Consider the following 23,772-nt stretch of genomic DNA (forward strand, 5'->3'; position numbering starts at 1 on the left):
CCGTGCCGGGAATTACCGATGAGATTCTCAGCTTCGTCGTTCAGATTTGAGAACCGGCTTTCCTATACCACTCGACCACCATGGTAAAATTTCTCATCAACACTTTGTATTTGTGTAGTCGAAGACTATATAGTTCATCTTTCAAGTTGATTGCAGTTTCGATTTACTTATTTTGTTTTTGACGTTGTGGATTGTGAGTTTAAAGGTTAGAGTTGATTGCATTTGAATTTGTTTGTGGTCACGCGCAATATGAACAATTTGAGACGATGAATTTGCAGAAGTCGGAATGGAAGCTGAGCAGAGGGAACCGGAAGCAGAAGCACTGGAAGGAGGTGGCCGACATCGTGGGTAGCAGAAAGGACTATGGCAAAACCCCCAAAACTGATATATGTGTTGTTTTCAGGTATATGTGTTGGTGGTTGAAGTTTGAATCAGGGATCTAATTGACTGGGTTCATGTTGGTTGTGGACAGTCAATTAGATCACTTCTCTCTCACGATTTTTTTATGTCTGGGTAAAATGGTTAAGATGAAGAACAGATCGAGGAGAGAAGGGGGGGGGGAGAGAGACAAAAAAAAGAAAGAAAGAAGGAATCGAGGGGTAAAATAGTCATTTTGGACCACATTGTGCAAGATTTGAATCTCTGAGGAGCTACTTGTTAAAATTATGATACGAGGGACTGAACTGTCGATGCCCCAAAAGTTGAGGGAGTGACCAGTAATTTCCCCTAAAATTAATTTTTGATTACAAATAAAAAAATAAAAATCTCAAATAAAAATTTTAAAATCACTCCTAATTTTGAAATAGCCCGAGCATGGTCTTTTTATTGGGCCGACAAGATATGGGCTCAGGCCTTGGGTCTGGTCGGGCCGAGCTTAACGTTCAAATAAATGGACTGGCTTGAGCCCGAGTACGATAATAAATGGGCCGGCTCGAACATGGCGGGAAGCACGAAGCACGAATGGACCAGCTTAAAATAGGCCGGCCCGGCCCGTTTGCTACCTCTACCCTATCCGAGCAGAACAGTATGAAGTTGAGATAGGAACCGAGAATTTGCCTAGTCCGCTGGGTCATTGGGCTGCGGCCGATGAGCCTATTAGCCTCGAAGTATAAATGTATAATCATACTAGCAAATAAGCCCACTGGAAAACCAAATTAGCTTGATAGGCCCGGAATCAATCTGGTTGATGGGCAAGGCTTAATCAACGAATTGTGAGCAAGGTCATTCGTATGAACTATATGAACTGTGTAAAGACTCGACCTTTACTGCCCTACGACGACGACTCCAGAGGTCGAACCAAATGGTAAGTCTCCTACTTCTTCTTCTCCATTTTTGGTTTATGGGTATGTCCAGTTGTCTGAAGAGGAATAAGAAAAGAGTCCACCAAGTTTTGCTGAAACTCCAAATGTTTGCATCATATTCCTTGTCATTAATTTTTTTGTCTTTTTACAGAAATGTGGCTGTTTGTTATAGTTGATGAACTTGGATCGGGCATTATAATCGTAACAAACCCAAAATTAAGATAATGTATTCGTCAATTGAACCCAATATTCGGTATATTATTCTATGTATTATGTATATGTTGGTGCATGGAGTGATGTATACCAAACTGCTGAAGCGCAGGAATGTAGTGAAGAGAGTAGATGCAGAGAGCTGGCCAAAGCCTCTACCTTTTACCGTGCAGTCTACTCTGAGGTGAATGTGAACTCATCATCGTCTGTTAAATTTTGTCGAAAATGTCTATAAATGTAGCATCTTTGGTCGGAATCATCCCCAACAAAGTATGATTTTACTTGTGCTGTAGAAGTAGAACTATCACTTCTGCTTCAGCATCTTCAGGTTTCTCTTTTTTTAATGTCCAAGAATTCGAAAATATTGTTACCCCAAATGAGTTTTATAGGGTTGTATTATGTTCAATCCAAGGATCAAACAGTTTTTGCATCTATAGAAATTTAAAAGCAATTACATAAAGGTGTTAGTTATTGGTTAATAACTCTACAAGAGCTTGTAGCTTAAGCATCGTTTTTAGCATTAGCACAACAGCTTTACAACAGCTAGTAATACTTGCTTGGTTGGAGCCTTGACTTGATGATTATGTGAATGTAGATAGAGGAAGTTGGGTGGGAGAATCTTGTGAGATTTGGTGGAGATCTAACATCTCTCAGCTTTCGGGTCTTGTAAGTGTTTGTGATTGTGATATACTTACTAATGGTTTCTGGTTCACTTATCATGTGTTGAAAAGAAAAAAGAATTCGTTGGTGTTTAAATTTTAGTTTTTGTCTCAAGTATTTAAAATAACTCTTCTAAAATGGCCAAGGATATTTGCTGACAGACTAGTTATACTGATTTTGAATATCGGAAGGTTGTGGAAATTCTATTTGTGAGAAATAAAATATTGCAACCAAACATACCTTATGCTCCCAATAAATTGTTAATGCTGTAAACACATTGTACTAATGTCTATTTGTAAGAAGTTGCAAGAATGTATATATGTCATGGACTGGAAATCTAGTTAGTATCAATTAGACTAAACCCTCTCTATCGGATTGGGTGCAAGTGTTGGGTAATTTCCTGGGTTACTTAGTTCAGAACTAGGTTTGTCTTTGTCCACAAGCTTTGCCTGCTTGATTGTGTCTAAAGTTATGTCCTTCAATAGTCCTAAATCCTCATTCATAAATCATATTAAATTTCAGGAAATGCTAAACTGCTATGCTAGGTGCTTGTGGAGTATTAAGTCATGAAGTTTAATTTGTTTAACTTGTCAAGTATCAACTTGAAATATTAGTCTACCTTTTAATAGAATGATAAAAAACCATTAAGGCTGTTGTTGCAATCATTTGTGTTGTAAACGTTTCTGTTTGATTGTGTGATTACTAGATCATTGCATTCTTCTCTTTTTGTTCTTTTTGAAAAAAAAAAAAAAAAATCAATGTGGCATTCATTTATTGTTGCTGACATTTTTACTGTTGCTGACATTGTCATGCGGTCTTAATAATTCATGGACTATATCTTTTGTGAATTTAATTATCAGAGATAGTAAGGGCAGAGTGCATGTTATGGAAATTCAGTTGGATAAAACCCATCCTACCTATCCTCCTTCAATTTCGGCAGTATGTCTTCTTTAATATCTTTGATGTTTAATTTTTTTTTCTTTCATTTGAGGTATAAATAATATCCAAGGTTCGTCCACAGGATGTACCTTATTTGTTTAATTTAAAATGGTCATCAAACTCAAGATTGAAAGATGTGGTTCAGCAGTTTAGAAAGGTATTTATTTTTCTCTGAAAATTCATTTGAGATGCTGTATCAGTTGATTGTCGCTTCTGCAAAGGATATCCACAATTTCTTTTTGTATTCAGCATCTGGAGAAGCTTCAGACATTTTGGTCTACTTTGGATGATATTGATAGGTCCCTATGTGTTGTTGAACCTAAACAAGCTTCTCCTGCTGTATCCAATCGCCAAGTCATTATAGGTGAGTCATCTTGTTTGTAATATGGATAGTCTTTTTCCTTCTGTCTGTTGATGTTAACTCTTCTGTGGTATTTGCTTTTCAGGAAATGATTGTTTCGTCATGTTGTCTATTAATGCCACTGATCCTAGATCTTTACCAGAGTGAGATTTCAGCTCAAGTCAGTTACTAGTGCTGCCACCTTCTGTAGCCTTTTCTTTTCATTCCATTGTGATATGAAGTTGTATTAGGTGTCGTTTTATTGGTACAGGTCAAATCGTGAACCTTTTGAGAGACAGATGGCAGAGAAATAGCAAAAGATGGTATATTATCCCTTTCATTTGTGTTTTGAAACAAAAATAATTAAATATAGTTTCCCTTGGAAATGTATTCTGTCTTTGGTACTGTATTGTCAAGGTAGTGTATAAATTTTCTGGTGTTGTTACTTTAGAATCATCCTTTTGCACAAAAAAAGCGCTTGTACATTTGATTTTTACGGCTGCTTCTCAGGTTTTATTGTTCAAGTACAATTTTTACGTATTTTTCTTCAGGAAGGAGCTGTCCATCAGCTTCAGGCTAGAGGTTCGGAATCAAAATAACTTTTCTAGATTAGGGATCAGTTTGTTAGAATGCTGTTCTCTTTCAAAGTTATGAGGAGAAATTTTTCAATGGTCTTCAATGAGTGCTCAACTTTTTTCATTTGCTTCACTGATACATGATTAACCTTTTCATTTGCTCAACTGATACATGTTTAGCCAATTGATATATGTTTAACTGTCATTTGCTTACTCTAATTTCATAGGGTAAAAGACAAAGAATTTCTCGTTAATCTCGAAACTCTTCTGGAGACTCAGCTGCCAAAGCCTGCAGATGTTGAGAAGAATGATCAGCAAGTGGAATGCGGAATTTGTTATGCTCCGAGTCTTCCAGTTGGTAATTCTGTAAATACTTTCTTAGATGTTTACTAAAATTTTCAGTCACTGACATATGCAATGTTCATGTAGATGATGAGCTCAGGGGTAAGAGTGGAACTGGGACTGACTATATATGCGATAATACCAGCTGCAAGAGGGCTTTTCATAGCATATGTCTCGTGGACTGGCTGCGTTCCATTACCACAACAAGGCAGTATGTTAAGGCTCTTGTATCACTGTCATCTTTCCACTGGTTATTGCACTGAATATATTATAACTTTACTTGCCTTTGATATTTTGTAACAGAAACTGTAGGTTTAGAATGTATAATTATCTAGTATACTCTTGAGTCATGGCTTGAACTTGACATTAACATTCAATGACTTGGTGCATTTCCAGTTTTCCACAATATCATAAAGGAAAAACATACAGGTATCCTAAAAGGAACTGTAAGGGACATATAGAATAGCTTCTTAACCTGTTCTCATTAGTACTGCCTCCATTACTCCTCTAGCTGCTTCAAACAATCTCTTCAAGTGACCATGACAATTAGTGTAATGATTTGAAAATATTGACATTGAGAATTGTTTGGGCTGCATCTGTCAGTCATGTCAAGTCATAACCTATAGTGGTGAACATAGGATTCCTTTTATGGTTACTAAATGATTTTATTTTATTTATTTATTTTTTGTACTTGCATTACAGGTCATTTGATGTTTTATTTGGAAGTTGTCCATACTGTTCAGAACCAGTTGCAGTGAAAATCAATAGTGTGAAGAAGTAAGCTGGGTCTTCCAGACCTGCTAATCAAGGATCTTCTGATGTGTCCTTAAAGTCAAGAGGTGGTCAATTCCTTGCTCATACTTGGATTAATGTCCTTTTTACGGTAAACTTTGTAGCACTAAGGAAATGTAAAGACTAAATCCTGGAAAATCCTACTTTTACTTCTTATCGAAGATTGAACTTTGGTTTTGCCAATGCTACAACTAATAACCTTTTCTGCTCCTCACTCTCCCTGCTCTTTTATGTGTTCCTTTACTATCTACAGCTCATTAGTAGTTTACAGCCGATTAAGTCTAGTCCTCAAATCATTTTAGCACTGTATCTCATCCAAGCTTCATACACAAATCATTTGTAGTACTCTGTTGCCTCATAAGTCTAGGACCTATCAAATGTTGAGAAGTTGTTTTCAATCCACTATATGTTCTGTCTAAATCTTATCTTCCATTGGCATGGTGGCTTTAATGGTTGCATGATTCACATTTGAGGTTACATCCAAAGAGTGATTTGGAGTTTACCCTCGTGATAAATTAATATGTCATATGGACCTTTTGTTGCCACTGCATTAATCTGTGTATGGCTCAAAGTCTTGTGCCCAAGGACCTTTATATTGGTACAGACAAGCAGACCAGTAGACCATAAACCATTGAGTTGAAGTTGAACCATTGGAGAATGGAGCCAACCACATTTTTCCCGAGGTACATTGGCAAATTATTGTTGTGGACCTAATGCTAACCAAGTCAGTGAACTGTGCTATACCAATTCCCAAGCAGATTTCACTCCATGGTTTTCTGAATTATGGTGGTCTCTGCAACACAGAATGGACCTTTGTCAAAGTCTAACCATCTCAGTAATTAGGGTCCCTCAGTTTAATGGCTCTTATCGACCCTGTTGGATGGGAGGTCCCTAGTTATTTAGGGCTGCCAATGTCATTATGAGATGCTTGGATTTCATTCAATATACCCGACATGAAAAAACTCCTTCACACCCGGCGCATTGCTTTCAGAGCCGTGGGTGTAAAACTTAACTGTTTGTGAGTTTCGCTCTTCGAGTTGAATGCACTGCACTCAGTTACAAATTTATATCATATAAATAAATTTCTTGAGGATGATGTTCACTCTCTCAGAAGTTATTTGCACTCCAGATTCATTATATTATTGCTCTATTTCACTTGCACAAAGAGTAGGAGATAATATATGGGATATGCAATACTGACTCATTTAGACAATACTTGAAAAAATTAGTACGATTCAAATTTGTAACGTTCGGATGCTGCCTCACATCTTGTATGAAGTCTACGTTTTCCATCCTGCATTAGAGAATTCTTGTCACTGAGTGACTGCAATGAGCTGGATACTCGGAGCACTACAATGACTAGATGTTAATCAAGTGAAACGAGTTTCACTTATTGTTTACGAGACCACGTTGTTCTTAATTGACGTTTCCTCAACATACAACCATGTTTCTACCTCTCTTATTACGGTTACAAATCTAAAACTATCTTGCATAAATTCATACGAATCACACTAGTGCATGCAACAATTGACATCGACCTCCGTTAACCTGGGACCACAGGTTTCAGGGTTGGATGGATCATTGTTTATGATTTATGAAACGTTAAGATAGGAGAAGAAACTAAAGGAAATAGAGACCATACATTACATATTTATGGTTCAATCCAGACTCTGACTAGCTAGTATAGAAAAACAATGCTAGCTACTGAATCAAATCAACCTCGAATTGTTTGCTTCCACTCTTTTCTTCCTTTTTCTTGGCTCGTGTCAGAATGGACCGATTTCTTCCTTTTTAGCAGTTGAAGACAAGGAGATTTTTGCTTCACATTTGAAAATTGATAATAGAGTTCAAAAGTATATCCTTTTCACAATAACGCAGGAGAGCTTTATTGGTACAATAATGGGAGCTGGATACAGACACAAGTAGGAATTGACATTTGCTCACTTGTAAAACAGACTTATTGCCTCATTGGGCCTTCTTCATCCACATATACACGCAACAACAATTTCCATATTCCCCTATACACCCTTTTACTATGCATGGCTCTTATTGCTTACTAGAGTAAAAGGACGCCTTACGTCGCTTAAGCATCGACTTTTTAATTCACGCATATGTTCTTCTCATAGAAGAGGCCCACATCGGAAATTTTTGGCCTTGTATGACAACATGTAATATTCTGGACCTCTTCACCCAGAATCAGTATGAATAGGTTGATAATAGGTAACTGGCCGCAATTTAGAGGCCGGCGACACACTCGGGTGGGGGTTTTGGGTACCGGGATCTGTCGGAGCAGTAATCGTAGATCATGTGGTTCATACGAACCCACTTGTATCTTCTATATTCAAGGGCATTGAGTGCTTGGTAAGCAGTGCCTTCCCACCAGTTATTAGTGCTTGAGGCACAATTAGCTGGTCCTGGCACAGAGCATCCTTCGATATCAAAGTCCTTGTAATAAGCAAAGAACGGGGCTTTGCTCCAGTTTATCTTCTCAAGCCCTCCTCTTGTTGCCCAATCATCAGCTTCCCACAATGTTGAGAACACCCCCATGGGTTGGAGCTTTGGGTATGGGATTCCTTTAGCTTCATTGTTCTTGTACAGCCTGATAGGCACATCATCTACATAGAAGCTGCACCACCAAAAATGACGTGGAGACCACTTAGATAACCAGAAATTAAAAAACAAAAACAAAATTTTACCATCTATAATGTGGTAATTTTCTCTTGCCACGCACTCTCACATCTGCTAGACTGCGTGGTCTTCATTTAGAATTTAACAGGTCAGATATCTAATAAGAAACCATTTGTCGGTTCTTGTTAGCTTACACAATATGGTGATGGTTCCAGAGAATTGTGTAAGTGTGGAAATCTGCAGCAGGGTCAAACCAGAGGTTCACCCTTTGCTCCCTGTTACCCTGTCCATGAGCATAGATATTGGTCTGGACTGTGTAAGGCTGTCCAGTCCTGTTCCCCAAGAACTCAAAATCAAGCTCATCACGTACTGTATCTGTGTCCGAGTTCATCTGCCAATAACAAACACAGTGACAACAAATAAGGAAAAGTTAAATTAAAAAAGCCCAAGAAAACCCAGAATTTCATTTGGATTTTGATAAGGGGAATATACTTACATAGAAAGCGGTGACAGTTCCGGCAGAGTCACCGGGAATGAGCTTGATCTTCATGCTCACACGGCCAAACAAGTACTTGTGTTTGGAGGAAAAGCCACAACCTGAAATGTTGTTAGGGAAAATTAATAATATTATTAATAATAAAAAATAATATATCAAGTTGACCTGAAAAGTATCTTACCAGAGTTTTGGTCAAGAACGAGTTGGATGGCCCTCCCTCCATCGATTTGCCTGATATGAGAATCTGACCATGTGACTTGGAAGTCCTGAAGAAAAGTGGCTGGTCGTGCAAAGGCTGAGAGGGAAAATAGTGAAAGGAAACAAAGGGAAATAGTAGCAGTAACACTACTCCTCATAGAGGGATACATGGCTATGATTCTGTCTCAGAAAATGAGAGTACTACTCTATACCAAGTTATTATGGGATTAATTTGCATGAATGTGTGATATAGATGAGAAGGTGTCGGCTATTTATACATGTATGCATATAGTTGGGAGAGTGATGATCGAGGAGAGATTAGTGATTAAGACTGTTGCTGCTTCCTAATGGAAAGGGGGCCATCATCATCACTAGCTTTGCTTTCCATCCAGCTCATCGCAAGCTAGGCTATGGCTTTGGTTAGGCCCTACCCAACAGTTTGTATTCTTCTTTCGCGCTACTTCTTTATCGATAGCTCACTTTAGTTAGACTTAAATTATTATTATTTTTGTCTTTACATTATAAGTTGTTGGAGTTGTGTAACTCGATAGACATTAGGATCCATATAAACAACTTAACCAAACACAATATATTCCTCATAAGAACTTAACATTACTCGAGGCAAAACGCAATCGCGCCCAAAAATAGTGAGAAAAAGATTGATTAGAGTCCATATATATCCTTACCTCGAATATGTCTTGATAATCTACAATAATTGTGTTTTGCTAATAGGACTTTAATTTGTATAGATAAAACCTCAGAGACCCTATCGATGTATCCATTTGAGTGGCCAAACCATAATTAGTGTGATTGAATGTTGAAGGCCAACTCTTTGGTGATTCAGATATCAAACCGTTATCCATAATGCATATTACTTATGACATTCTTAAAAGAATAGTGAGGAAGGTTGGTGATTGTGATTTTTTTTTTTTTTTTGAGAATGGGTGACTGTGATTTTACAGGAGGATAGTGGGGAATATTGCTATAAGAATATAAGATCATGCGGGTAAGTAAGCCCAACTCCATGGCCTAGGCTATCATCCCCAATCACTGTTGCATATATAGCCCTAGCCGGTTAGGTTATTGGTCAACTATAGCCCTAAAGTTAATGCTAGCAATCCAATCGAAAATTCGTCCTATATGTATATATCAGTGCATGTATACAGCCAACAGAAGTTGATTGATATTGAATTGCTGATGGCTAGCTAGTTGTTCTAGTATGGACCCCAATTTGATGTTGCTCTCACATTACAGCCTGTGATCGTTCTTAAGCACAATTTAAAGCTCATTTTCATCTTGTCAAATACTTAAAAAAGAAGTAACTATATAATTGGACAGAATTCCACAACCTAAAACATTAATTTCCGGTATGTCACCGCTATGTCAAAGCAAATGGAGTAGTCATTCGTGCACTCTTTGCTAATTGATGCTTGTTAGAATACATAGATTTTGTGGAGACGTCTGGTATTATTTCAGGATATTGTAATCAGGGTTCAGGCTCTACATCCCCCTTGTATTCTGCAGTTTCATTAATCAAGACTTGAGGGCAGCCGTACCAGCCATTTTTTCAAAAAAAAAAAAAAAAAAAAACCCTCAACCTAAGATCAAACGCCCATTATATGAATCTGTATACATCGACATGATGAGTCGTAATGATCGGAAGGTCTTCGGTAAGATTATGGCACCGTATGCATAAAAAATATCTAAATCTGCGTCGTACTCAAACAACATCAGACCTCACCGACGTGTTAGAGGTGAGTTTGATGGACTGACATAATCCCTAAACCTCATCACGACCTTCTGAAACTGCATGCAACGTACGATTTGGAGATTATGTGCACTCGTGGCAAATCAAGCACCAATTAAAAGCATTTGTGGTTCTGGATATGTGGTGGCCGCCAAAATAGTAGGGTTTCGGAAAATTATGTGCGAGATTAGGACTGAACAGAAATCTTCCTATTAGTGAATGACAATTGTAGCACTAGAGGACACACAAATCACTTTTCTTCTTTGCGGTCCTACGTCTAAAACTTCGTCTTCTCTTTAGTCCCAACTCCCAAGTTCCAAACCTATTTATCCAAAAGTCGATCGGATTCTAGAAAAATAGTAACTCGGAATTTAATGTAGATGAAAAACATAATCATGTGGTGCTCAGGCTGTGTCAGGGGGAACGAGTGGTAGAGCTACAGAAATTAATTCCTATTCTACCAAATACGAAGGTGGATCGTGGATTCTCTCTCTTTTTGCTTGCATTATTTACTCTTTAGGGTAAATCTACATGAATGGGAGAAATTTTAATCCTTCCAACTATAAACATGAGATCTTGTAAGAGCGTTGCTGTAGTATAGCACACTTTCCAGTCTGATAATTAAGGTGGTTTTGTGGTTAGAAGAAAAACTTAATTGATATTTAGATGATACGGTCTAAAATTTTCTTATAATATCTAAATATCTAATGCTGGAAGTATAGATATTTCATTATCCCTTATATTTTTATTTTTAATGAATAAGTGACCAAGGACACAATCAAGAAAAAGATTATTCAATATATAAATTCTGGTTATATGAATGGGAACAAAAAGGAAAACGTAAGAACAAGAAAAAAGAAGGAGGTTTTAGCTCTAGGCAAAAACAGTATGGTAAAATTTTGGAAGTCAGCGAAAACGATTGTATGCTACAAGTCTACAACTTTACCCTAATTTGACAACTACAAAATTCACGAGGGCATATATGCATGGTCTGAAATCTCAGGTTACCAACGTGTGTTTCCATAATTATTATTGCTCATCGTTTTCGTAGAGTACCTATCAGAGCTAATCACTTACAAAACTAAATCACGCAACTCGCTTCACATGAGGATGATGAAGAAGATCATAGAACTACTTGATGGTGCTGTCTTGATTAACTTTTAATATCACACAGTTCAGCTGCACAACTGGTATGACCCTCATGCATTCAAGCCATCTTGACCTACATTTTAACTTGAAAACGAAATGTAATGATGAAAAAGATAACTCACATCAAATTCAAAACCTACTTTCTAAAGTATGCATAATGAAAAAGATAACTTGCATCAAATTCAAAACCTACTTTCTTAAAAACGTATTCAACACACACATATATATATATATTTTTTTTTTTGGTCGATGATTTCGATAAAAGGCTAAGGTTATATATGGTTGTTGTTTGCACTGTTAAGCAGTAGATCCAGGATGTAAATTTGGGGTGGGCTAATCTAAGGCTTGTTTATAAGATTTTTTTTTTCCTATCGACTAGTTGTTGTATTTAATTAAAAAAAAAACAATGGGGGAGAAGTAAATGAGGAAAAAGCAAAAGAAACAGGCACAAAATGTCTGTAAGAGGATTTGAACCAATGTCACAAGTGATATAACATGTCACTTTGCCAACTGAACCATTTATGGCTTTGTGAAATTTTTGTACATATAATCGGTAATATATTAGAAGTTTTTTGGACCAACGTGGATAGTGATACGCCCCTGCTCTTAAGTATATTTCGTGTCTGCACTATAAAATTAATATATTTTATCCGATCAAAGATAAAACTGAAGAGTGAGAGTAGTCTTGCAATTAACAGATTTATCGATTACTTCAAGTTGGCATCTCAGGTAATGAGAATAAGAAGGTAAACACCCACCAAAATTAAAACAGATTATATGGAAAGCCACTGTATGAGAAAAGCCATTGCATATGTGAATGGTCGTTTTCAGTGTATAGATAGATAGACATCGAATAGAATGCTGTGATGGATCACAAATCACAACCTCTCTTGTGCTACCAAACAATTTTGGGCTATAAGATGGTTGACATTTCACCTGTGCTTGTGTAGGAAAACAATAGTTTGGTGTGTAGTGTCTGCATTATATGAGCGAGTGCATTAATTTCTTTATCATTTCGGAGGAGGATACAAATAGAAAATAATTACATTCTTTTTCCCTGCCTAGGGATGTAATTATCTTGTGACATGCAACTTTTGCCATCAAGGATATAAAAGGGGACCACCCATTAAGAGATATATATATATATATATATATATATATATATATATATATATATATATATATATATATATATATATATATATATATACAGTCCGTCTCAGGTGCGGACGTCCGTACCGAGCGGACGGTACGGATTTCCTGTTTTCGACCACTTTCCGGCCACATTTTTACATCTTAACCGTTCAGTTTTTAGGTCCTAGTGTATAGATCACCTTTGCAAAATTTCAGCCAATTTAGTGATCGTTAAGGCATCCAAAACTGCAATTTACCATTATAAATACGAACGGTTCCGGTTTGACAGATTCGGTCCATTCGTGTAAAATGCAGTTTTGGATGCCTTAACGATCACTAAATTGGCTGAAATTTTATAGAGGTGATCTATACACTAGGGCCTAAAAACTGAACGGTTAAGATGTAAAAATGTAGCCGGAAAGTAGTCGAAAACAGGAAATCCGTACCGAAATTTCGATACGGACGTCCGCACCTGAGAAAAATCCTCTATATATATATATATATATATATATATATATATATATATATATAGATCAGTTTTTAGGTCCTAATGTATAGATCATCTCTGAAAATTTCAGCCAATTTGGTGATCGTTAAGGCATCCAAAACTGCAATTTACACGAACGAACCGAATCTGTCGAACCGGAACCGTTGATAGGAGCATAAATGCGACAAATATAATGTGCAATCTTCTACACTTTTCTTAGCTATTTCCTTTAAAAAGTCAGTTTTAACTTTGTTTTCTTTTTAGGTAGTTCGTGGAGTGATTCAAGAGAAATAGAAGCTCAAAGGGAGAAACGAAGCCATGGAACATGAAGTACTGATGCAGAGGACTAATTTTGATCAACCTTTTAGCCAGAAACTACAAGGGAAGTCCACGGAAATCATTGTGCAAAACAGTTGCTGCAAAGCAGAAAACTGCAGTTTCAGAATCAGCTTTCTGGGAACGGTTTTGAGGAGCAATTCTTGCAACATTCCAGCTGCAACTTTGCAGAAAGGGCCAGCAATATTTGAAGACATGATGTTAAACTTTAACTAGAGCCAAAGAACTGGTCAGAAGCATCAACGAGGCAGCAGGAAATCAAATTCAAAGTAAGGTTCCCGATAAGTCAGAAACTGTCAGCTTTTCACGAAACTTTTTGGGAGATCTTTTCCGGCGATTTAATTGGAGTTTTTCTAGAAAGTTGTTGATCAATCTAGAAGATATGATGTCATAGAACACGTGGGAGTCAAGAACCATCCAGAAACTTGTCAAGACGAAGTCGTTCCTTGTCCAAGAAGGAAGCTTCAGAGTCAGAAATTGAATCCTAATCAAAACAGGACAGTTTGGCAGATATCTTCTATGGACGGATTTCTTGGGCATTTTTGGAAGGATATTGCTGCTGCAAATATGAAGGAGAGTCCTAGAATGATTCATCAAGAATTTGGGAAGATTATTAAGCCTTGGAAATCATTTAATTGTGCACCAATCAGAGTAATCCTTAAGCAACTAGGGGAGGTTTTCAAAGCAGAATTGGAAAAGGAAACTTGAGGGTGCTCCACATATATATAGAGCAGCAGAACACGTTGCAAACTACCACCCTACAGTGCCATCTTCTGCCCTAAACCCTAGCACACAAAGTCTTGAAATTCCCAAGTCCTCCAAGAGCAAGAACCGTGCACACCATCATCCATCTTCATCAAGCCTTGCCGTGTACCATCTTGAGGGGAGTTCTTGCGTTCAAGGCTGCCTAAAAGTGAATTCGTGGCTCTCATCTTCTCTCCTTTACGGTTTTTATTTTCTTGTAATTCAAACTTATATGTTTCTAGTTGTGAATTTTGAGACAATGTGTGGCTAATCTACTTTTGTTAGGGGCGAGGTTTGAAGCCCCTAAGATATGTTTTTGACAATATTTTGATTCCTAGTTTCGTGATTGCTTTGTGGTGAAATTGTTTATTTGGTTTTGGTTTACAGATAACTCTTGCATGTTTATGTTTTATGAATGCGCACATAAAATATTATGATCATGTGAGTGGGGCTAGAAATAGGTATTTTAATCTCCTAAACGGTTAATAATGCTTATTTCAATGGTAGTAAAACTTATAGGACAATAGGTGAAACCAAATAAAAAGGATTGCATGCTAGGTAGGCGTTCCACACTAGTTTTGCATACTTGTTTCGATCAAACTTCCACATGTGATTAATGCTTAGAATGAATTGTTGATAGGATAGCGTTCTATACCTTGATTGTTTATTCTAAAGGCTTAGTAATGGTGCGTTCATCTTGCTTAAGTAATCTAGGGAAGTAATAAGAACTTATGCATGCATTCATGGTTTGTTCTTGATTGAAACCTTTTTCACGACTTAGTAATTGAAACTAGGATGATAAATTTGTCTCAAGCATATTTTGGTGGTGGATTTCCGAGTTCCTAACATCTTCATCCATATCTTTCAAACCTTAAACTCAAAATCGTTTTTGCTTTCTTATTTTCCTTTTATTTTCGTAGAAACTTAAAAACCCCAAATCTGTTTAACTTAGGATTGCAGTGCCCTCTTCTATCCCCTCTCTGACCCTCCATCTTTCTTTCTTCTTTTCTAGTGTTTGACGTTTTCTTTAGTTTAGTTCAGATTTTTGTTATTCTTTTTTTTATGTGTTGGTTTAGTTTAGTTTAGTTTTCTTTTGTGTGAATTATAAAGTTACCCTCAATCCCCGGCTTGAACGATTCCTGCTTACTCTATATTGCTAACGACTACATCTTGCAGGGTTAAATTGCGTGCTTGTTTTTAGCGTATCAACCGTTTGTGTGAAAATGTGATCGGAAAGTAGGGGGAAATGGGAAATCCGTACCGTCCGCACGGTACGGACGTCCACACCGTAGCCGGACTGTATATATATATATATATATATATATATATATATATATATATATATATATATATATATATATATATAAACCGAGGGGAAGTGGAAAATAACTGATAATGATAGAAAGCATAAAATAACTGATAATTACTGATAATAAAATTGACTTTTAACTGAAAATTAAATTACAAAACCAAATTACAAAACATAAAAACTTACTACTTCAAAACCAAGTATGCATGAAGGTTTGATAGTGATTACAATGGAGGAAGGAAAGGTAAAGGCAGAGACTACTCAACACATGAGTTGCTCAGCCAAAACTAGAGAGGAAATGAAAAAATGGAACTTGGTGTTACTGAAGGAGGGATCCTCCTTATATAGCACTTGACGCCCGCAATCTTCGGGCAGGGAATCTACTTTTACTGAGAATAGGCCAAAAACAGGAAGCAACACGATTAGCTGTGTTTTTGCCTCGTGAGTGAATAGTAAAAGTTAATATTCATGAATAGTGGACTGTCTTGATAGTGGGTTTACTCAAATTCTGCATATGGATCTTGACTATCTTGGTAATCGGCCCATTTGAGTGGTTTACCGGGAGTGCCTGGATGACTGCAAGATGAGGATGAGGATCGGGAAGAGATTTCTTCTTCATCTTCATATTCATCTTCATCATTATTGAGATTAGCCGCTTGTTCTGAGAGTTTTTTGGCTAACTCTTTTAATTCTTCTGACTTGGAGGATGCATCTGATTTTGCTGATTTTGCTTTCCCCTTGGACTTGGAAGAGGACTGTAACTTGAGGGATTGTGGTTGAGACTGGGAAGTAGATGCCAATTGAGATGGCATTGGAGTGACTGGAGATCTTGACTGAAGGGGTTGTGATGGAGTAACTAGAAATTCTTCATTAAATTGGGAGATAATTCTTTCGGATTTGAATTTATCCCACCATTTGACTAGTAAATGTCTTGAAACTACATCGTCTTTTAGTTCATAATGTCATTTGAAGATCCATGGGAGCTTGTATTTGGCCATAAAATGTAGTGTGACTGGGAAATTTAACTCATAGTTTGTGAAATTCATGACTGTTGAAAAACAGGTGATTGTATTTTTTATTTCTTGTGGAAGGATATCAAATGGGCATCCGGCCATGAGCCCTCCACCAACCAAGGAACCACATGGGGAATTGTCTATTGAATACTTTATCAAAATTTAAGAACTAGGAATGACTGAAATCGTCAGTTTGGTGAAGAAAGATTGTATTCCAGGCTTCTTCATAATCATAATAATTAAATGATAGGTCTCCCAATTTGTGGTAGGTGTACGGAGGATCACCCTATTGGGAAAGAGAAATAAGGCGGACTATGTATAGGGAATGGTATAGGATTTTGGTTGGATCCTTTGTGTCAGGAATAGGCTTAATTGTGACTGATTTGGTTTCAAAGAGAATATCTCTATAAAATTTTAATGACTTGGTAGGGTGACTAGGTAGGAAGTGAAAATCAGGAGGGTAATAAGTTTTAACTAAGGACATTGGATTTTTGAGGTGACTCATGGTTGGTTCAACATAGAAAAGATTGTGACTAGTGCGCTGAAAATAGGGAGAGGTTTTTTTGTAATTTGTTTGTGAATCAGATTTGAATGGGTCATATTGGTTGACTAGGGCTGACTGGTAGTTAGGACGATTAATACCAAGGGTGCTACCAATGGTATTGAATCTGTTATTGGGTGGCAGTGGAAGTGGTGGGTGCCCAGCATATGGGACTAGACTAGATGATGACTCTTGTTTGACTGGTGTTGATGACTCTGTTTTGACTGTATTTCTGGGAGCACCTGGGCAAATATCAAAGAGTTCTTCTGTTACTGGATTTGAGGGATTTCTCCCGGTGGATGATCGGGTCTTCATGTTTGGTATATTAAATCAAACATGTTTGGCATTCATGTTTGGTATATTAAATCAAACATGTTTGGTATACATGTTTGGCATATATCATTAAGGTATCGAACTATATTAAATCAATGAACGAACCGAATCTGTTCAACTTGAATCGTTTGTGTTCATAATTGTAAATCGCAGTTTGAATGCCTTAATGATTATCAATTTGGCTAAAAATTTGCAGAGATGATCTACTCATATATACCTAAAAACTGAACGGTCGAGATGTGAATATGCGATCGAAACGTGATAGACTCACTGAAATCCATATAGTTTAATATATGCAGAGATCCTTAGCAGAGAAGCACTATATATATATATATTTTTTTTTTTTAATTTGAGAAATTGCATTCAAGACAAACTATATAACTTCTTTTCAATAATTCACACCGTTCAAATTTTAGGTATTCACTTTTAATTTACATATAATATTATAACATTAATTATTTCTGTAGTAATTTATTGATTTTTGATATGATTGATTCTTCAGTGAAGTTTTAGAAGTTGAACATGCATGTCAGTAATTTATTTCGGGTTGGATTCGAACTTCAACAAAAAGAGGCATGTTTGAATTTTTCTTAGCCTGATTTCTTCATCAATAGGTCCAGTCTCTTTCACCGACATGTATCTGAAAAGATGATTACAAGACTTAAATCCCATTACGCACGTTACTGTCGGTTACTAGATTAAAATGGTAACATGCATCACAATATATAGTATCAATACCCGAGAACTAGACTATTCACAATAAGATCAATTAAATTTCCAACCAAAGTCAATTTATCAAGTTTTGTCCGAAACAACTTCTTTAGCTAATAATTATGGTCTTTGGAGGCTGACAAAGTCAATTAAATAATGGAATGGATTAGCAACTAAAAGTAGCTATCTTGGTATATATCTCAAAGAAAATCACATCAAACATTGTATTATTTTGATCCTTGTCTTTAGGTAGTGAAACAGCCTTACGATATGATCTAGTTTTGCCGGTATTGGGGCGTCTAGATTTGACTAACCAACAACATTAACACTTATCTAATAGGGCTCCTAATGACATCACTATGCCAAAAAACGAATCAGACGACAGTTTTTCACTGTCGTCTGATAGTGAATATTGCTGTTGTTAATACTCCTGCCATCTGATGCATGTATCAGACGACATCGCGAAACTGTTGTCTGAATCCAATTTGGACAAGCGCTAGCATTAATATGCATGTTGTCTGAATACCAAAAAGGACGACATACGACTGTGTAGAGTCCGTTGTGCAAGTCATATTAAGTCGGCAGCAATCTCATGGAAAGTAACTTTTGAAGCAAAGTTTAACAAGATCAGTTGTGTAGAAACTGTTGTCCCTTTAAATGTTCTACATCAGTTTTTTGAGATAACGCTGTTGTGTGAATTGAAGCAAAACAACAGAAGTTTGTAGAAAGCATTATGTGTTTGGGTTTGATACTACAGAACATGGTACTTTATTGTTGTGTCTTTTTTCGTTGGACAATTTAAAGTGTTTGAAAAGTATTGTAGTTAAATTGTTCATACAACAGTTTTTGAATTCCATTTTATGATGTTCCATTGTTAGACAACAATTTCTATTTGGAATGAAATGGCATGAGAGAGAGTCACAAGACATATTACTAAAACCAATTGACTAACACATTCGAAAACACATCCATTGATTGATCATTCAAAACCAGTTCATTACATCATCATCCCAACATCAACATACTAATCCTACCTAAACATAAAGGCCAAAAACATCAAGGCCAGAAACATATTGTACTTGTCCATTTGCTTCTCTCCATCAACTTCCTCTATACAGTTCCTTCCTCTTCCTTCTCAGCAACAAGATATGCAGAGTAGAACTCAATACCAAACTGGCCAACCATGCTAACAATAGCTCTAGCAACCTAGACTTCCATGATTTTTGCCATCACTTCACACATATGTCCCTGCACAACAATAGTGGATGACTCTACAAACTATAATAGGCCTGACTGAGCAGAAATCTAACCAAAAGCAAGACTATGAAAATCAGTTTACAACTGTTAGTTGCATCCAACATTCTTGGTGAAGGGTTATTCCATTTTTCATTTTCCAAATCAATGGTGTTATTTGGCTTTGGCGATGAGGCTAATGCTGCTGCTTCTGTGGATGCCATGACCTGATAGGCAAAGTGGGACTTCAGGCTGGGGGTGCATAATCCTGAGATACTTGTAGACTCGCACATCTGTGCCTGGGCAACAATAACAGAACAAACACACAGTAGCAATTTAAGTAGCTGAATATGTCAAAATTTGGCAACTAATTAGCGCTTATCCGACTGCTAACCTCGGATTTGTTCTTGGCAGGGAAAGAAGTTAGATACAGATTTTCTTTTCCATGTACAAACTGCAAGAAAATTAAAGTTTGGTCTAAGTCATTAAAAAAACAAACAATTTGCTTGCACAACTGAACAAATCATCTAAAAACACCACTCATGTTAGAGGAAAGTATAAAGGCAGCATAACCCATGTAATATAACATAATCACAAAACCATCAAAGGTACCAAAAAACAAACTCATCGACATATTCAACATTTAGAGAAGGCTCCAAAATTTCAGAGTCAATATTATGTTTGTGTACAGAACCGACTTTTATAACTAAAGAAATTGTTTTACAACTGCACTGACGACTAAAATAAACACAATGACACTACCTCATTGACTGACACTTAAATCTCCTAATGACTAAATAAAAGTGGCAGTGCATTTGTAGTTTCTTTCCTATAATGATGGCCTATAAGCTAATCTTTGTTTACTTCAGTGAAAGCAGGTTAACTTTCCTTAACTTCCTCATCAATTCTAGTCAAGGTACAAATGATTTCCTAATTTGAGCACCAGCCAACAACTTAATGTCAAGTTGTGACCAAGTAGAAATTACTTCAGCAGTAAGAGCTTTCATTTTCTATTAGCTTTCTTTCAATCTTAAAAGGCCAAATCAGTCAATCCCAAGATCATATGATGATAAAAGTAGCAAACCATTTTCTACAGCAAGCAACCTAACTAAACATAAGAACAAATTACAATACTGCCTCATCTATTGTGATAACAGTGCAACTGACCCAACCAATTCTTTGTTCATTTTTAAAAATCTAAAGAACAACACAGCAGTTGTATTTAGAGTTCAAACACATCCCCTGATAATCAGCATGCAAGAAGAAACTAGCTGAACCTGATGAGTACAAGTCTCTTACTTGAACCTAGTCTTTTTCCAAACCAAGCTGAAACTTTAGCCACCTATTTGTAACTATCCTCTATCCGTCTTCTATGTAAATGATCTGCAGAAGAAACTAAAATTTTCTCATACATCATTTCACAAGTCTAAACAAGCTCTTATGGCCCACCAACCTAATTGCTTTGAGCAACAGTACAATCATGCAAATATTACTGTTCGATTAGTTTTAAAGTTTAAATGGCAGTTCTCAAGTGCAAGCTTAAGAAGCTTCAAGAGTTTAAGAACACTACAGATATCAAAATGCACAAGATAAAGGTCCAATGGAAACACTGGTAACCTATTTCTAACTATCCTCTTCTTCACTGTTAACAAACGAGTGGTGAAAACTAAAGTTGTATCTCATAAATAATTCATTTAACAAGTCAATTTGAGTCCTTAAGGGACCATCAGTTTGACTAACCATAGCGTCTGATATATGAAGGAATCAAATTTTACATGTTGCAATGTTGTTTACTTGTATATAGAGATCCTCTAGAGGCAGCAAGTAACAACCTTCTTTGCTTGACTATGTTTTTACTGAGCATAACATCTACTCAAAAGTATACTCTTCCTAAACTGTTGTTGTTTCTCGTACATTCATTTCAGAAGTCGAAACTGACCATAGCAGCATCTGATATCTCAGGGAAATGTGAAAGTTGCAACTGTTAAGCTCAAGGTAGTGAACCATATTTGAAGTGCAAGAACCCTAAATTAACTCAAGTTTGCATCTTGCAGATCTAAAAATCTCACACTACCAAGTGTACCTAAGCAATATCCTAGATTCCCAACCAAAACAAAACAAAAAATCACACAAAGACTCATCACCTTGCACCAATTGTTAAAAGAAGCAATGAAAATTAACAATAATTACAATTTCATGACAATACTATTACTTGGACCATTTTTCTTTCAAACACAAACAATAGAATCTAAGTAGATATAAATTGATGAACCAGAGAGAGAGAGATGGAGACCTGGCCTTTGGAGCCGTAGCTCCCGGCAACCGAAACTGATCATTCTGATTTATCACAATCGCCACGAAATTAGGTTTTAGGTTAATAATGAGCCCAAACTAGAATAGCAAAATGAAACAGATAAAAGAGTTTCAGAGCTGAAGAAGAAGAAGAAGAAAGATGGCGGAGGATAATAAGCACCTTGGACGCTTAATTTGAATTTCAACCTCCACGTTCAGTAGCTCTTCTTCTAATAAAGCCTCTCTGGTGAGTTGGAGTAACAGTCTTGCAAATGGGCATCGTGGCCTCCATTTCTCCAAATCAAAGAGACCTAAGTAAACCCAGTCAATTCAAATCAAACAAAGAACAATATCAGTGTCACTAACAATCACAAACAAATTAATGAATACTAAGATCTTGAACAAAATATTTCAGAGACTCTGAAAAGAAATAAAAATCGAAAGAGACGGAGAGAGAGCAGGAAGAACCTTGAATCTGCAAACCCAGAGTACCTGATGTAGGTTGTATTCGGTTCCTCCGCCGCCGGCGTTTGGTGCTCGAAGTCGCACCAATCGAGAAGGATAGATTCCATGGAGGACGGTTGGACCAGTTGGGGTTCGGATCTCGAAGCAAGGACGTGGTGCCGTTGGACGAGAAGCACCAGCAGAGGCGATGGCGCCGGTGAGGGGACGAAGGCCGTTAACAAGGGAGAGACATTAGCTGTGGAAAGAGAGCAGCAGAGGAAGGAGGAGAGCACTAGGGTTTCAGGGAAGAGCGAGAGAGAAAGAGCTGAACCTGGAGAACGAGCTCAGGTCGGAGAATGACCTCGTGGACAGATCAGAGAAGGAGCTCCAGGCCGCTCAAGTCGGAGAAGGAGCTGAGGTCGGGGGCGAGGGTCTGGTTGGAGAAGAAGCTGAGGTCGGGGTTGGAGACGCTGGAGTCTAAAACTAGGGTCAGGTTGTGTGTGTATGTGATGAGAGAGAGAGAGATAGAGAGAGAGTTGGGGAGCTGGGCCTCCTAGAGAAGAGAGAGAGGTTGAATCGATCTGAACATTTATTTTTTCTTTCCCAAAATGAAAAGCCAGGAGTTTAAATTTTGGCCAAAAAATGGGCGGGCAAAGTCGAAAGCGAGAGCCAAAAAAATTGAGTTTTGGCTAAGTGTGGAACTCAGACAACATAAATTCATAGTCATTGTCTGAAGTAAAGTCGCACAACAGATTAAAACATCAATAAATAACTGTTGTCGGAAGCCATTGTCTAAAGGAGACTTGCACAACAGAATAAAGTAGCACTAAATAATTGTTGTCTGAGTAAAATCAGTCAGACAACATCAAAAATCAACCATTGTCTAAATACAAATTGCACAACAGTAAAATATCAATAGATAACTATTGTCTGTTGCCATTGTCTGAAAGAGAGTTACACAACATAATAAAGCACAAAAAAACAACTGTTGTCTGAATTAGATTGGTCAGACAACATCAAAATACCACAATTGTCTATATAGTAATTGCACAACAGTCAATGTAATAACTGTTGTCTGAAATAACTCACTCAGACAACATCAAAATATAACCATTGTCTGAATGACAATTGAACAACAGCAATGTAATAACTGTCGACTGAATCGAAAATTTAGACAACAGAATAATTCTTGCTGTCGTCTGATTATATCAGACGACAGTTAAATTTTTTGCTGTTGTTGGAAGTGTGTCGTCTGATTCATTTTTTGGCATAGTGCATGCAAATAGTCTTCCCCAACTTTGTTGCACCTTTTGAATTTTGATTACATGCAATGAATTATACATATAAGAAGCAAAAATAGCTATTTGGAATATGTATGTACTATTCGTTTTGAATTTAATCAAAGTGCCCTTGATCAAAATACTCAGTGCTTTGATTGAAGATTGTGTACGCGTATGGTGTTTTTTTTTTTTTTTCGAATAAGTGAGCTCCGCTATATGTAGGGTTTTGGAGTTTCTTTTTTCCTTGCAGTTCCTTTAGGCTTTTAGTTTTTGGTTAGGTGTGTTTGGCTGCTCTGACAGTCAATATTGTGCTTGTACTTGTATTATGAGTGGTTTCTCTGAAACCCTCTAGCTTGACGCAGTGACGTCGTTATTTAATGGAACCTGATTCCGTTCCCCTCAAAAAAATACTTTCTTCCCTCCTACCTCCACCTCAACTTACATTTAACACAATATTTCGAGATCTTAATTTGGAGCTTTCTAGCTATATATCATCTTTTGATCGAATTAGTTTTCATCGTGTGCTCAAGGAAGCAAA

The 23,772-nt window shown here is 37.0% G+C and overlaps 2 protein-coding genes and 1 long non-coding RNA gene across 7 annotated transcripts; 1 reads left to right on the forward strand and 2 right to left on the reverse strand.

Moving 5' to 3' along the window:
• The first annotated feature begins 1,168 nt into the window (after nt 1–1,168).
• LOC133727480 (uncharacterized) lies at nt 1,169–5,373 on the forward strand. Of its 5 annotated transcripts, XM_062155058.1 has the most exons (12): nt 1,231–1,303; nt 1,453–1,527; nt 1,624–1,695; nt 2,107–2,177; nt 3,032–3,110; nt 3,193–3,267; nt 3,360–3,474; nt 3,557–3,614; nt 3,702–3,773; nt 4,253–4,383; nt 4,455–4,617; nt 5,070–5,373. In XM_062155058.1, exons 5-12 carry the CDS (start codon nt 3,057–3,059, stop codon nt 5,146–5,148), a joined length of 747 nt encoding a protein of 248 aa, XP_062011042.1. In that variant the 5' UTR covers nt 1,231–1,303; nt 1,453–1,527; nt 1,624–1,695; nt 2,107–2,177; nt 3,032–3,056; the 3' UTR covers nt 5,149–5,373. The 5 variants fall into 5 exon arrangements, with proteins under 5 accessions (XP_062011038.1, XP_062011040.1, XP_062011039.1 ...); XM_062155054.1 differs by lacking the exon at nt 1,453–1,527 and having other exon boundaries at nt 1,169–1,303; XM_062155056.1 differs by lacking the exon at nt 1,453–1,527 and having other exon boundaries at nt 1,169–1,303; nt 4,455–4,578.
• A 1,627-nt stretch (nt 5,374–7,000) lies between these two features.
• On the reverse strand, nt 7,001–8,735 carry LOC133722404 (probable xyloglucan endotransglucosylase/hydrolase protein 6). Its single transcript, XM_062149301.1, has 4 exons — nt 8,465–8,735; nt 8,284–8,384; nt 7,982–8,178; nt 7,001–7,785 (listed from the first exon to the last, which is right to left on the reverse strand). Exons 1-4 carry the CDS (start codon nt 8,649–8,651, stop codon nt 7,395–7,397), a joined length of 876 nt encoding a protein of 291 aa, XP_062005285.1. The 5' UTR covers nt 8,652–8,735; the 3' UTR covers nt 7,001–7,394.
• A 10,193-nt stretch (nt 8,736–18,928) lies between these two features.
• Nucleotides 18,929–22,564, reverse strand: LOC133727481 (uncharacterized). The gene is made up of 5 exons (XR_009855201.1): nt 21,979–22,564; nt 21,692–21,821; nt 21,512–21,555; nt 19,613–19,672; nt 18,929–19,517 (listed from the first exon to the last, which is right to left on the reverse strand). It is a non-coding gene; the product is annotated as an uncharacterized LOC133727481 (long non-coding RNA).
• Between the last annotated feature and the right edge of the window lie 1,208 nt (nt 22,565–23,772).

Source organism: Rosa rugosa, chromosome 1, assembly GCF_958449725.1.
Source record: "Rosa rugosa chromosome 1, drRosRugo1.1, whole genome shotgun sequence".
NCBI classification, from domain to species: domain Eukaryota; kingdom Viridiplantae; phylum Streptophyta; class Magnoliopsida; order Rosales; family Rosaceae; genus Rosa; species Rosa rugosa.